The sequence below is a fragment of the Panulirus ornatus genome, chromosome 1, assembly GCF_036320965.1.
Source record: "Panulirus ornatus isolate Po-2019 chromosome 1, ASM3632096v1, whole genome shotgun sequence".
Taxonomy (NCBI): Eukaryota; Metazoa; Arthropoda; class Malacostraca; order Decapoda; family Palinuridae; genus Panulirus; species Panulirus ornatus.
The window spans coordinates 11,475,238-11,491,704 of NC_092224.1; the positions used below are offsets into that span (position 1 = coordinate 11,475,238).

At 44.1% G+C, this 16,467-nt stretch overlaps 1 protein-coding gene across 2 annotated transcripts in view; it reads right to left on the minus strand.

Moving 5' to 3' along the window:
- Positions 1 to 4,861: 4,861 nt before the first annotated feature.
- LOC139754277 (uncharacterized) overlaps positions 4,862 to 16,467 on the minus strand; it is a 201,404-nt gene continuing 189,798 nt past the window's right edge. Inside the window, exon 2 of one of the 2 annotated variants that reach the window (XM_071671985.1) lies at positions 4,862 to 5,001. In XM_071671985.1, the coding sequence (XP_071528086.1) occupies positions 4,976 to 5,001 (26 nt within the window). In that variant the 3' untranslated portion in view covers positions 4,862 to 4,975. The remainder of the gene's footprint in view (positions 5,002 to 16,467) is intronic. The other variant, XM_071672821.1, reaches the window with a different exon arrangement.

Sequence of the window (16,467 nt, forward strand, 5' to 3'; positions counted from 1 at the left end):
TGTTGTATGGTTGCGAGGCGTGGGCTATGGATAGAGTTGTGCGCAGGAGGGTGGATGTGCTGGAAATGAGATGTTTGAGGACAATGTGTGGTGTGAGGTGGTTTGATCGAGTAAGTAATGTAAGGGTAAGAGAGATGTGTGGAAATAAAAAGAGTGTGGTTGAGAGAGCAGAAGAGGGTGTTTTGAAATGGTTTGGGCACATGGAGAGAATGAGTGAGGAAAGATTGACCAAGAGGATATATGTGTCGGAGGTGGACGGAACGAGGAGAAGTGGGAGACCAAATTGGAGGTGGAAAGATGGAGTGAAAAAGATTTTGTGTGATCGGGGCCTGAACATGCAGGAGGGTGAAAGGAGGGCAAGGAATAGAGTGCATTGGATCGATGTGGTATACCGGGGTTGACGTGCTGTCAGTTGATTGAATCAGGGCATGTGAAGCGTCTGGGGTAAACCATGGAAAGTTGTGTGGGGCCTGGATGTGGAAAGGGAGCTGTGGTTTCGGGCATTATTACATGACAGCTAGAGACTGAGTGTGAACGAATGGGGCCTTTGTTGTCTTTTCCTAGTGCTACCTCGCACACATGAGTGGGGAGGGGGATGGTATTCCATGTGTGGCGAGGTGGCGATGGGAATGAATAAAGGCAGACAGTGTGAATTGTGTGCATGGGTATATATGTATGTGTCTGTGTGTGTATATATATGTGTACATTGAGATGTATAGGTATGTATATTTGCGTGTGTGGACGTGTATGTATATACATTGTGTATGGGGGTGGGTTGGGCCATTTCTTTCGTCTGTTTCCTTGCGCTACCTCGCAAACGCGGGAGACAGCGACAAAGCAAAATAAAACAAATAAATATAAATATATATATATATATATATATATATATATATATATATATATATATATATATATATATATATATATATACCATCAGTAATACAACATTAGTGAACGTAGCATGTACAGCCACTCTACAAATTAACATACACCACTAATCATAATAACAACAGAACTATTACCGATATGCGCCGTCAGAAGTTTCATGGATGACTGAAGAATCTCTCTCATGGCAAAAGAACACGAGACTTAATGTACTTCAAAGAGAATATATAAGAAATTCGTAAACACCGGCTGGGGGTCATCAACACCTGCTCCACGATCGGCAACCTTTCTCGAAATATAAACCTCCGTGTGCATGACGATATGGCCCCCTGGGTAGACTGGCGTGGCATTTGACCCGAGTCGTTAGGGTCAGGTCAAAGGCCACCCTGTCGTACTCTAGGATAGCACTGTCATGCTCAGGGATCACACAACAACTCGTTCCAGAGCCGTGCCGTCGTGATCAAGGGTCGTACCATCGTGATCAAGGGTCGTACCATCGTGACCAAGGGTCGTACCATCGTGATCAAGGGTCGTACCATCGTGACCAAGGGTCGTACCATCGTGACCAAGGGTCGTACCATCGTGACCAAGGGTCGTACCATCGTGATCAAGGGTCGTACCATCGTGACCAAGGGTCGTACCATCGTGACCAAGGGTCGTACCATCGTGATCAAGGGTCGTACCATCGTGACCAAGGGTCGTACCATCGTGACCAAGGGTCGTACCATCGTCATCAAGGGTCGTACCATCGTGACCAAGGGTCGTACCATCGTGATCAAGGGTCGTACCATCGTGATCAAGGGTCGTACCATCGTGACCAAGGGTCGTACCATCGTGACCAAGGGTCGCACTGTCGTGCTGAAGGATCGTAAGGTCCGGCTCAGTGGGTCAAGAATGACATCAAATGTAGCACAGGTGTTTATATAACTAATGACTATGACCTACTTTGCATATGTGATGATTACTTGTGATTACTATTTGTGTGTTACTGAGAGAGAGTTTCACACTCGTATTGGCTCGTCTCTTAACTTTGTGTACATGTACTATGTCTTTACTCCTTTTTGTGTACACACACACACACACACACACAAACACACACACACACACACACCCATACACACACACACACACACACACACACACACACACACAATCCAGCCTAAGCCAAGTACTCATTTATCGACCAGCCCCGAGAGAAGGAGGAACACCTGGGTTGAGTGTGGACGGAATACCTTGCCTAGGCTTGCAACCCATGACGACCCGATTCCAGGCAGGTCCGTGATGTGTGTGTGTGTGTGTGTGTGTGTGTGTGTGTGTGTGTGTGTGTGTGTGTGTGTGTGTGTACATATTGTGTTGTAAAAAATCCACGTGGCATCTTTCTTCCTTGTCATCAAACATGTAAGATTAACTGTTACAGAGAATTATCATTTTTAGTATCGTTTCGAACTGGTATCTGTGTAAACATTAATGTTCCCACGGAGATAAAGAGAGAGGATTTATGCACGAGTACTTACGACAAAAGCAGGGCTAGCGGGTAGCGCTCACCGCAGGAAGATATAGAGATACGAAGAACGAGTCGTGTGAGTTACGAGTTGTCAAGTGTTCTGTGCGAGGCGGAGAGTGTGTGTGTTTCTGGACCTTAAAAGCAGCAGCCCATGAGTGGGTGAGGCATCAAGACAGTTTACCTGAGCGAAGAGATTGAGATACGTCAACCAGTGAAGTGCTGGCTGAGTGGCAGACGTCACTAACCCTCCACATGACACGACGGGTAGTACCAGGCATTATAACCTCACTGGTCGGTGGCTGCCTACCACCTCAGAGAGAGAGAGAGAGAGAGAGAGAGAGAGAGAGAGAGAGAGAGAGAGAGAGAGAGAGAGAGAGAGAGAGAGAGAGATACAGATAGAGAGAGAGGCTTTGGCGGCACGGAGCCAACTTCACCTGTCTTGTTACCCTGGCACTCGAGCCTTGGCTCACTAGATTATGCCAAGTGCCGCCCTGCATACTAAATATTCTCTCTTTGTGAAGAGGTTTTATTACCACTCGTGCTACTGCTGCTGCTCCTGCTGCTCCTGCTGTTGTTCCTGCTCCCACCCCTGCCTACTGCACCTACTCCTGCTACTTGCTCGTTCCATTACCATCACTGCTACCTCCCTTTCCCTATAACCAAGGCCCAGTACGCTCTCCTATAAGGGACACGCTTGAGCGTTCCTTGGTCCCGCCCAGCCCTTGCCGTTCCTGTCACCAACATGAGGATGAACCGAAGGGTAAAGTGGAGGCCTCCATTAGGCAGATCACTGACCATGAAGGGGTAACGCCAGGCGACAAGACCATTCACCCCGTGTGATCAAGGTCGACGCTATATCGCACCAGAAATTTTTTTTCCCTGCGTCGAACCTGAACACTTTCGGGGCGAGAGGGGAGTGGAGGGGATATCTGGCCACGTCTTGTGAGGGTATCCAGGGGCTCATTACACCCTCCTAGTTTACTTAGGGGTCGTTACCTCCCTCCACTTTCTCATAACCTCATGAGGCTATGAGGCAGCTCATTACGCTCATCATGCACAACCTGGAGAGTCATGACGTTTCTTCTCTCTAATTTGGAGTTCATTACTCGCCTTAAGGCTATCTAGAGGTTCCGTATACTATCTAGAGGTTCCGTATACTCTCTAGTACATACCTGGGATACATTATACCCTTGTATCTACCTGGGATTCATTACATCCTGTATACACTGGAGCACTCGGGCTCCTCGTCGCTTCTCTGGTTAGGTTTATCAAACCCAGTGTGCATGGGGCTTCCCCACGTCCCTCAGTCTACCTCGGGCTTCCTTGGTCTACCTGGTGCTTCCTTAGTCTACCTGGGGCTTCCTTAGTCTACCTGGGGCTTCCCCATGTCCCTCAGTCTATCTGTGGCTTCCCCACCTCCCTCAGTTTATCTGAGGCTTCCCCACCTCCCTCAGTCTATCTAGGGCTTCCTCGCCTCCCTCAATCCACCTGGGGCATTCTCCCTCTCCCTCAGTTTACCTGGGGCTTTCTCAGTCTACATGGGGCTTCTCCACTTCCCTCAGTCTACCTGGGGCTTCCCTACCTACCTTAGTCTACCGGGGGCTTCCCCACCTCCCTCAATATACCTGAGGCCGTCTTCTCCTCCCTCAGTCTACCTGGGGCTTCCCCACCTACCTTAGTCTACCGGGGGCTTCCCCACCTCTCTCAATCTACCTGAGGCAGTCTTCCCTTCCCTCAGTCTACCTGGGAACAAATGACTCCCCTAATGAAGACATGAAGGACTAAGAAGCTCCCCTGAGTATATGTCTCATTAAGTCCTTACATACGTCTACCTGCGAGTTCACCCCAACCCTCCAGACTTTTTGGGTTTATTCACCCCAGAGTCCACCTGTGGGTTCAACATCTACCTTGAGTCTACACGGGGGTTAATCATCTACCCTGAGTATAACTAGGGCTCATTTCCTTCCCTGAGTCTAACTAGGGCTCATTACCTACCCTGAGTCTAACTAGGGCTAAGTACCTACCCTGAGTCTAACTAGGGCTCATTACCTATCCTGAGTCTAACTAGGGTTCATTACCTACCCTGAGTCTAACTAGGGCTAAGTACCTACCCTGAGTCTAACTAGGGCTCATTACCTATCCTGAGTCTAACTAGGGCTCATTACCTACCCTGAGTCAAACCAGGGCTCATTACCTACCCTGAGTCTAACTAGGGTTCATCACTTCCCTAAAACTGAGTCTATCTGGCAGTTAATCACTTGAGTCTTCCTTGGGTTCAACGACTTCAACGTCTACCGTTGGCTTCATAACCTCCCTAGAATCTACCTAAGACTTCATCATGACGCTTGTGTCTACCAAAGGTGCCTCACTCCCCCCATGACACAACTTTCAGATTCATTACGCCGACCTGTGTATATCAGAAAGGATAATACACCCCATGAACACATTCGAGTGGCAAACACGCCATCAAAGTTAACTTTCCTCCCTAAAAAAAAAAGATGAAGACGTTCCCTCAATTACAAGAGTGGCACAGCAAATAATCAACAAACACTTACCTTAGATAGGATGCGCCAGTAACAATATTCACTACTTCAACACCTCACACACAGTACCTGTGAAAACAGAACGAAAGAAAAGGATCAGTTCTGGGCATCCTGTATGTCGCCTGTGTCACACACACTGATATACAAGAAGAGGAAATGTTCATGTATTATTTCCTGCACTCACTCGCATTTTTCATTAATCGATGAATATTCAGCTGTATGTTTTGCATGTATAAACCAGACCGGCTGATGATGAAGAGTTCATTTCAAACACACGCATGAATATCCAAACAACTCCGCCCACGACCAGTCATGATTCCGCCACAGTCGTCTGCCCAGCTCAACAATCCGAATCTGCACATAAAGGCTGAGGTCTATGTAGCGTAAGGATTAGAGAATATGAAAAGAGGGATAGTATACTCGGCCCTTTGAGCTTAGACACACACACACACACACACACACACACACACACAAACACACACACACACACACACTAGAAGGACTATAAAAGTGGCAAATCATTTACTGATCGACGTCATAATCACCTACAGGTGCAAAAAGGTTCGTTCACTGGATGATAGCAATTCCAGCTGCGGTCAAAATGATCTCTTCCTAAAGAGTGAGAGCTGAGGTACGTGGAGAGGATGGAGGGCAAAGACTTGTCCCAGTTGGAAGAAACAGGGAAAAAGGAAGGCATGATTATTCCCTGCAGGTTTCTGAATCGATCCGACAATGTCGAATTAGGTAAGGAAAATGCAATAAGGGATGATATTTAGAACGTAAGTAAAGTAAGTAATGACATACTTAATACAGTAACACACTAGCGGAAGAATCCAGAGAATTTTCAAATCAAGCTAAAACAACGATCATCATTAAATTAAGGTTAAGAAATGTGGTCCCATGGGTGCAGACCCATCCTTAACGTACTGTACAGATAGGTAATCACACACACACACACACACACACACACAACTCCACCCTGAACCCAAAATTTTGTTCATAACATAAGAACCTCGAAAACATGCAAAGAGACATAAAAGACAGTATCAGACCTGTAGTCGTTAACTGTAGTAAGTTTGGTAATAGGTGTCGGGCAAGCACACAGACCCGGGAATTACTAGCACCAGCCTCGGTAGGATTAGCGATGACGAGGCAGTGAACCAGCAGTAAGGTACTCTGCACGTTTCCCCTCCTAGTCCACAATGCTGTTTTTTTTTCTCTCTCTTTGCGTCACCTAAGCGTGAACTGCAAGCATCATATCCACAAACTCGCAATCTATCCATCATTTGCAGAACACTTAATAACACGTAACCCATACAAGCCTTTGCTCTCTACTCTAGTGTTTCCTCAACACACATAATAAACGATTCCAATAGTATAACATATCCATGATTCTCCAGCGACGCCGAATCGGTTGAGGAGGGATCGATTGTTTCCAGGGCCCATTTTGACTGTTATGATGAGCCAAGGACCCACCTCACCTCATAAACCTGGCTCTCTATTAATCTTTGCAACATCATGGTCTCAAAACCAACCTCCTCTCTGTTAAATACTTCTTCCCCTTGACCTTCCTCTTCTCTCTAAAGTTCTTTTGAACCTATTAATTCTCTCACTTTACATTCAATGTTTCCGTCCCCTAATGGTCCTCCGACCATAACCTTATCTCTGTAACCTCCAGTTGTGCGCGAGATCTCCTATCCTTCCTAGAAACGCCAACTTTGCCACTTTGGGAGAGTTTCGCGGTCATTCCCGGGAAGTTTCGCTACTGACTTTCCTTGGAATGGGTGCTGCTTCGCTGTACGGGATGCCTCCAGCTGTGCAGCTCGTACAGCAAAGGTTATCTTAGCTGAAATGGAGTCCTGTGTCCATTAGTTTACCAGATCTTTCTCTCCGAGTCATGATGAGATCACTCTTGTCTCTTATGTCCGTCGCAACAGTGAGAATGTATTGGGTCATGAAACTCATCCCTTCCCCTGATCACACACCATTTAAATTTCTGCCCAGAATCACCACAAAGCTTCTGTTTTCTTTGATGCACGCACATCTTCGTAAAAAGAAAATGTGCTGATTAGAATTCTTTCTCTACTGATTCCTCTCTGGTTCTTCACCATAAGCATCTTCACAAATTCTATAATTCTCACCGACCCAATCAATCTAGCCCCTTACTCACCCACATCATTACATCTGTCTTAAAGCTCACCATTTATTTTGCTTCTCGGAATCTTGCCTCAGTGCGACACCATCCTTAAGAGAGGAGACCGTTCTAAACTTTTCCAGTTATCGCCACGTTGCTCTCACTTCTGCGTCCTCCCAAGTCTTTGAAACTTCTCAACTCTCACTTTCTCAAGTATCTAAAATACCATTTCTTTCCGTATGATCACCAATACAGCTTTCGCGTTGCAAGGTCTACCTGTGATCTGTGTGACTCTCCACAAGTCTTCCTCCCTCAGAGGTTTTAAGTATATATTCTTTTGTGTCCCTGACATCGTCACAGCTTTTGACAGGCTGTGACATCCGTCTTTGCTTTTTAAAGCTTCTTTAATCTTTTTTGCTTCTTTCTGCTTCTCTCATGCAAACCCTGCTTTCTAATCTGTTCACTGACGGAGGGACTTCTTCCCTATCCTGTCTACAGTGGTATACTTCTGAGATCTGTCCCACTCCCTCATCTTTCTCTTCCCTGCACATTCATCTAACCCTATTCATTCTTTCGGTGATGATTCCACTCTACATAAAACAACCCATTTCCTCTCTCCTTAATACTCCTTCTCTTTCTCGCACTGAACATATCGGTTCTCTTGATCTGGAAGTATGGGTGTCTCATAACAGGGTAGCAGTAACATGGATAAATCCAGTAATGATAAACTGCAATTTGTACCTATTTGTACCTATATGTCAACCTGTCACTCGATTCCCTCTGTTCGCTTTCATAACTTTCTTCATCTCCTCAATAACATATAGATGTTGGGCACAACCCTAACCTTTATGCTGGAAACCTAACTCATCAGTATCACAAAGTCTGCTTCACTAAAAGCTGTGGGTACTATTCAGGTGCCGTACTTATTTTTCTCGAGGGACAATCTCATATCTACAAGCGGGTCAACATTCGCCCAAGTAAGGAGTACTACTCTCATATCTAAGGTGACTCTTCCTTCAGCTCTCTGTTAGCCAGAGTGGAATCAAATGCCTTTAATCTCATTAGCAATCTGAGCATCACCTCTCTCCAGGCATCCTTCTCTGTCGCCGTGATATTGCTGCCCTCTCCGTTTTACAGATATCATATCGGCCACTGCTCTTGTGGGCAGTCTACACGCAATTCTACCATCAAAGTTTAGACACGTCTGGATGCTGCTTCCTATAGTTTGTTTGTGAAGACTGGCCACACGAGGACTGACCGTACTGATAGCCCTTCATTCGAACAATGAAGCTGTGGAGTTATCTCCTATCAATCGCCTTTCCTTCCTATAGGCTTCCTATAAGATGCAGGTCCACAAACATCTGAGGGGATCTGATTACTTGTCTCAGCTATTCTTTATACCCAGTTTTATTTCTAACCGCGAGGGTCGTGACTGGGGTGCATGTTGCTCGTGCGATATCGGTCACCGTAAAAAAAAAGAAAAATAAAGAAAATATCAACGTGAACATTTGGTTGTGGCGCTCCACTTATGGTTTCATGAGCACATAGCTCGTGAGTTTTATCTTGTAAAATACAAATAAAAGTGACCTTCCCTTGTGGCTCTGCGTGTGAATCTGAAATAAAAGTGAAGTCTCGTGAGTCACCGGAGGTAAATGTCAGAGTCACCATCTCTCTGTGGGTAAAAGTCACCATCCCGGTGTGTGCGTGTGTGTGTAAATGTCACGTAGAAGGTAACTTGACCTGTGATTTTGTAGGTATATGCATACAGCCACCTCCCCCTTTGGTGCCTTTGTAAATATCATGCAATATTACATTCATGTATACCCGTATATGTCAATTTCATTTTCATATCACCTTTCTTGTAGGTCCAGGTGTAAACATAACGCAATTATTACCTTCATTTACAAGTGTACATATCCCGTGTGGATCCATGTGTAAATATTACCCTCCTATGTTGCTCAATGTATAAATGTCATCTGCATATGTAGCTCCATTTGTAAATATCATGTAAATATCACTTTCATTTGAAGATGGTGACCAGAGGCCTCCATTTTTTTTTCAGTGATAAAAGATATAGTTAAAAAAATCTACTTTTTTGGCAGAAATGTGCACACACAGTTATAAGTAGTGTACAGTCCCTCCCTAATCTTAGCCACTCAGTAACTCCCAGGTGGCAACATCGTCACACAACGTCAGAGTCGGGAGGGTCCACACTTGGCGGACGAATATTGGAAGTGACTCAAACGTGAGTCAAGTGCATTTGCAGATTTTATTCATACCTATTACCCTATTGTCAGTAATTCTTCATAATGCTGCAGTTTCATGACGTAGTTCTGCAGGAATTCAATCTGATCGGCTTAGAATGATGTATGATTATTCACATTCAGCTTCATGTACGATTTTTATGTGATCTAAGCCTGCTACCATGACACCTAACGGCAGTTAATTTCATAAAGGAAGATGCGGGCAGGTGGTTTGACCCTAATGGCCCGTTAGTTCATATATATATATATATATATATATATATATATATATATATATATATATATATATATATATATATATATATATATATATAATTTTTTTTTTTATTATTATTATACTTTGTCGCTGTCTCCCGCGTTTGCGAGGTAGCGCAAGGAAACAGACGAAAGAAATGCCCCCCCCCATACACATGTATATACATACGTCCACACACGCAAAATATACATACCTACACAGCTTTCCATGGTTTACCCCAGACGCTTCACATGCCTTGATTCAATCCACTGACAGCACGTCAACCCCGGTATACCACATCGCTCCAATTCACTCTATTCCTTGCCCTCCTTTCACCCTCCTGCATGTTCAGGCCCCGATCACACAAAATCTTTTTCACTCCATCTTTCCACCTCCAATTTGGTCTCCCTCTTCTCCTCGTTCCCTCCACCTCCGACACATATATCCTCTTGGTCAATCTTTCCTCACTCATTCTCTCCATGTGCCCAAACCACTTCAAAACACCCTCTTCTGCTCTCTCAACCACGCTCTTTTTATTTCCACACATCTCTCTTACCCTTACGTTACTCACTCGATCAAACCACCTCACACCACACATTGTCCTCAAACATCTCATTTCCAGCACATCCATCCTCCTGCGCACAACTCTATCCATAGCCCACGCCTCGCAACCATACAACATTGTTGGAACCACTATTCCTTCAAACATAGCCATTTTTGCTTTTCGAGATAATGTTCTCGACTTCCACACATTCTTCAAGGCTCCCAGGATTTTCGCCCCCTCCCCCACCCTATGATCCACTTCCGCTTCCATGGTTCCATATATATATATATATATATATATATATATATATATATATATATATATATATATATATATATATATATATATATATTCTTTTTCACGCAAAAAATCTCAGGTGGGCGGCTGTACCCCGGAGTTGGGCGGGCTACACGTTGGACGCCCGTGCTCAACCAACCTTCGTCTGTGGCCCCAGCGGGAGGGCAAGCCTCACCTTGTGGCGACCACCATGGCCATACAACCACAAGGCTGCAACCTTGACCCCAGACGCGTAAAGTCTTATATATGTATTTCTCATTACAAGGTTAAGGGAAGGATGGAGGGGGTTCAAAGGCCGCTTGAATATCTCATGCTGTCTACTCTTATCGATCCAAAACAAATCATGATCATCCAACCTGCTCATAGTCCAAACTGACACGTTGTCCCTCTAGATGCCAAGTATGGCACTCTCAAAGCGCAAACCAAATATATCTTTTTCATACTTGTTTGTTTTTTCACGTCAGCGAGACAGCACTAGGAACAACACAAAAGAACGGCCTCATTGCTCACACCCACGCTCACGTTGTTATCGACCGCCAAGCCACAAACATCATTCCCTTGTTTCACCTGATCACCTCAAATGACCTGTTTCAGCCCAGATGATAGCTCGTCACTCCCTGTATACCACATCGCACCAGAACTCTTTATGCCATGCACGATTCTCCCTTCCCGCATATTTAAGTCCTGATAACTAAAAGCTCTTTTCATTCTATCCTTTTATCTACCGCTCTGTCTCTTCCTCTCCTCCTATCTTAAAAAGCATGTCCCTTATTCAGTCTCTTTTCACTCCAACTGTTCCTGTTTCAGAGCACTGTGCTCAGCTTTCAGTCATACTTTCGCTTTCTTACAATCATCTCTCTTACCTTTTCATGCTTAATCCCATCAACCTTCCTCTTGCGACACATTCTCCTTAGGTTTTTCATTTCCAGTACGTTCATCCTTTTATGTTCTTCTGCATTTAAGACCCAGTGTTTGCACTCATGTATCACCGTCAAGAATTCTATAACATCAAACATACCCATCTCTGCAATCACAGACAATGACCCCTCTCTCTATACGTTCCTCAGTGCACCCAAAACCTTTACTCCCTCATCCACACTATGGTTCAATTCACCTCCCTTCCTTCCATCCGTTACCATGTCTACTTCCAGGTACCTTAAGCACTCCTTTACCTTCAGGATCTCCTCATTCAGACTCGTACTCAAACCAACCTCTCTCGCCTCCCTGCTAAATCTCATCACCTTGCCTCTATTTACATTAACTTTCAACTTTCTCCTTTCGCATACTCTCTCAAACTCGGATATCAACTTCTGAGGGTTCCTCACACGAGTCTGGCTCCAGAGCAGCGTCATCTGCAAAAATCAAATGACTTTTCCTCCTAGGCCCTCACCCCATCCCCAGGTTGCTTAAGTAAAACCCGCCTCTCTCTCCAAGACCCCCTCATTTACCTCCCTCTTCACCTCATCCATAAGCAGGTTAAACAGCCATGGTAACATTATATACCCTTGACTCACATCCATTATAATCTGGATCTATTCACCCCCCTATAAGCAGACACACACCTTAATCTTTCGACAAAAACGTCTCTGCATCTAAAAACCTACTTCCCACACCATTATTCGTAGCACTTCCACAAAGCATCTGTGTCAACCCTATCGTACGCTTTCTATTAGATCCACAAATGCCACATACGAATCCCGTCCTTCTCCGAGTATTCATCACAAATTCTCAACAGCAAACACCTGGCAACTACCTGGTCCACAAAAACCTCTCCCTGCCACTCCCGAAGCAACGTTGTTTCCCTTCATCCTGCTGCTCTGTACAAGTCACCATCCTCTTAATCATCACTCTCCCATACAACCTAATGCATATATTCAACAGACATACCTTAATAGTTTGAGCATTGTCTTTATACAGCAGCACTATAAAGGCATTATTCCTCAGGCGCCTTAGTTTCAGCAATATATGTATAAAAAACCTGGCTTACTAATTTACAACAACTGTCACCCCTTTTTTAGAAATTCAACTGCACTCCCATCCCCTCCAGCCGCTTTGGCTTAGTCCATCTTCAGCGAGGCTCCTATCACCTCCTCTCTTTTCAACAAAACCATTCACCACGACTATCTTGCTTCGCATGCCTCCTCGTTCCAAGCACCCATCACTCGTCATCCAATCATTTAACACATTCAACAGTCCTTCATAATACTCACTCTACCTCGTTATCTCTTCCTTGTCTCTCATTATTCTTTTTTTTCTTCTTTTCTGTCCTGCCGTTTTCTCTCGTACATCGCTCCATCAATCGCACGTCTTTTGTGCAGATGGCACTCTCACATCTCTTTTCTCCTTCACTAGCAACTTAATTTCCTCATCCCACCACTCACTACCCTTTCTCAAGTGCACACATTCCACCTTCAACATACCACAGACTTCACCCGAACGTGTAAGCAATTCTTCTCTAAATAACTTCCACTCAAATTCATCCCCCTAATTTCCATTACTCTCATCTTAGGCTACTCTTCACGCAATCTCATGTGTTACCTCCGCACACAAGCCTCTTTTCCTAGTTCACTCACTTTTTATAATTCCCTTTACACCCATGCCATTTCTTGTTTTCATAAAGATGCTACAAACTTTCGCACTCGCTTTCACAAAGTCTTCAGACCAGCTGTCTCTCTCAGCACATTCACATCCAATAATCTCTTCTTTGCACACTTATTAAATCGAAAAATGCCCATTGAACCCCAGTCTCACTCACCCACATCAGTCTGAAGTTCGTTTTTACTCTAACTTATTCCTTCAGCTCTTCCTTCAACCCAAGTATCATCCCCTCCTTTGTTCTTCCTCTCATGCTATTCCCAGACTTTGCCTATAGGACATTTTCAAAACATTCTTCCCCCTTCCCCTTGAGCTTAGTTTCACTCAGAGTAAGAAAATCTAGGTTCCTTTCCCCAAACATGTTACTAATATCTTCCTTCATGTCAACCTGGTTACATCCAAACACATTCAGAAAACCTAACCTGAGCCTTCGAGGAGCATTCCTCACTTGGTTCCTTCTTTTGTTTCCACTTTTACAAAGTATAGAAAATAAAGGAAAAAAAAATAAGGAAGGGTTTCCAGCACGCCGCTCCCGCCCCTGTTAACCGCCTTTTACGATACGCAGGATACGTGAGCAGTATTCTTACCTTCTTATCTCCAGGAATAGCGAAAATATGATTTTCGAATGAAGAGACATGTGAGTTACGTGTTTTTAAGCGTTAAGCGAAAGATTGAGAGGAGGTTTGTGTTTGTGGATTGGGTTCCAGCAACCTACGTGTGTATGAGACAGAGAAAAACAATGACCTGATCCAGGGTAGGGAACTGTGACAGCCACTGCCGTACTGGCTCACAGCGTCGCTGTCACTACTCCTCCCAACACCCAGGCAGTAATACCTCCCTGGTCGGTCCATGACTCACTCTTACAAGTATCTGGTTTAACTTACGAGGATTCTTTCTTGACTCTCCTTTGGAAATTTGCTGTCTCTCCTTGAGAGATGATTTTGTTTCCACTAAGAGGTTATATCTGTGGGAGAGAGGCATATATCCTCTCTTCTTATCAAGTTCCAATCTTTGGTTCAACCACGTTCGTTCTCAGGCTATCAAGGGCAAGGGAACTGGCGCGTTGGACGAGGGGAAAAAAAAAAGAAAAAAGAACGCCTTCCTCTGACTCGTGTCAAGCTTTCATCTCCACCAGAAATCAGTGCAAATACCTTAACGGTGAGACCAAGCGCTCCTTGATCCAAAGAGAGTGCTGTATCCTCTCTTCTGTTTCCACTGACATATCTAGCTGGTCATTTGACAAAAAATATCTTTAATAGTTTCTGTTGTTCTATCTTTGCTCTGGTCTTCCGTTCCAAGGATACAATTGCTGTCTCCTCTAACGACAAAGCAGCTCTTGTCTTTTCCTCTCAAATTCCATCTAATCGTATATCTCATCGTATGACTTACTAAGATCCCCCGATGCATCTCACAAAACATCCTACTCTTCTGACACCAGCAAGACGTGTGGATCAAGAGGCATCACTCCCTGCGACCGTGCTTGGTCGTCTGTTATGCTTGTCTTGGAAACAAATTTTCCCTTCAAGAAAACAATCATTAGTACGGCCTGATCTCAAAAAAAAAAAAAGGCGCCCTTCCTAACCTGTCTAAGCCATCACCTTAATGATTTGTCTTCTACCATCTCCAAAGTCTATCAATATCTCCTCAATCTTCATTTCCTTGAACATCTTGAATCTCGTAATCTTCCTCTGGTCATCAGAAATACTCTCGCAAGGAGAGATCCAACAGTGGTATCATTTCCTACGCCATTATTTCCCGTTCATCATCTCTGAGAGACTGTGGAATATAACGATTTGGCCCAGTATATCTCGAGAGCTTTTGGCAGGGTGCGACCTCGGGAGTATATCCCCAAGCTACAGTTGTTAGGCATTCTTCCCTCTTTCTGACGCCTCTGGTCGGAATACACTTCCTCCTTTTAAGGGATGTTTCAACCCGTCTCCTTCGCTGTTTCTCCTTTTCATGATATTTTTCTTCCAACAAACAGGCTTTTGCAGGCATACACTAACCACTGACACTGCTAACTTCCATGTCGTTCTAACCTGTTTCATCTTCTCTTGCTTGATCTGCGTTTCGTTTTATCACAATTATCTCTACAAATTCAAATTTAGACATAATTTCCCATGGGGGCAGTTGTAATATACTTAAGAATTGCATCCCTAAGCCCAGTCTCTTCATATTTCTCTTTCCAAAGCCTCTCAAAATTTTCTCGTCACGTTTGGTGACTTTCTAACTTCACCACTCAATGCAAAATATACGTTGTATTCCTATATTATCTGTCTTGAAAACCCTGTAATATACAACCAGCTAATTCTGCCTCTAAGAAACTTGGAGTTCTGTTCAGATGCCAAAGATCCTTCTCTCCTGCACAGTTAGCTCTGATCAAACAATGGATCGAATGATCTTTATATGGAATAATGTCCTCAGATCTGAGCGATTCCAGATCCACATACTCACTTGACAGAGATGAGCCTAAAGCAAGCCCTAAACCCAAAGGTGGAAACACCTGCAATACACAGTGCTGTTGTTCTTTTCCCCTCTTCTACAGATAGTACTTCGGTCTCTGCTCCGGAGAACTTACTTCTTGTATGCGTCTATTATTAACTTCGCCAGGTAATAATCGTCAAGCCACTAAGTCATATGATTACTGTGAGTGATGGTAACTCAAGGGTAAGCAGTAGTGGCGTCTGTTTCCTTCCTTACACTACTGAGCTTCGCAACTCTTACCTTACGTGGGAAACGATGAACAAGTATAATATCAATATAACATAACATAATATATAATACAATATGATGTAATGAAATAATATAATATTACATAATACAACACAATATAATGTAATATATATACAAATAAAGTGTTATCTGTTATGTATACCCTTTGGAGGTAATTACAAGGGGGAGGATGAAAAAAGCATCACCCTTTCTAATCTTTTGACGAAGTTAATAAACCTAATGAAGCAGGGCTTATGCAGGTCCAACTATTTTTCGTCTCTCTCTCTCTCTCTCTCTCTCTCTCTCTCTCTCTCTCTCTCTCTCTCTCTCTCTCTCTCTCTTCCAGCATTTATTCGTATGACACACCTTAAGGTTGTGAGGAATATGTCTCATCATTACCACATCTCAGCGTTTCATCCGTTAACAGTATTTCCTCTCTAGATCTACATTCTATTTTTCTTTCCTTTTTTTCCGTAACTAACTCTTCCATCTTTCTTCTACTTGGTGTTTAAGGTTTTCCCATTCCACTGTTTCCTCCATTCCTCCGTTCACCAAAGACCATCCTCTCAATATTCACCACACACACGTCTTCATGTTGCAACGTGGTCCTTTCTTGAGTGTCGTAGATAGCGACAGCGAGGGGCAGAGGAAGGGAGTTCGAAGTCCTTTCCTACCGTATTATCATAATTTTTCACGTACGAGAAAGGAGCCAAGGGTGGATTTTCCCCTCGAAGGCTCAGTCGTCTCTTCCTGA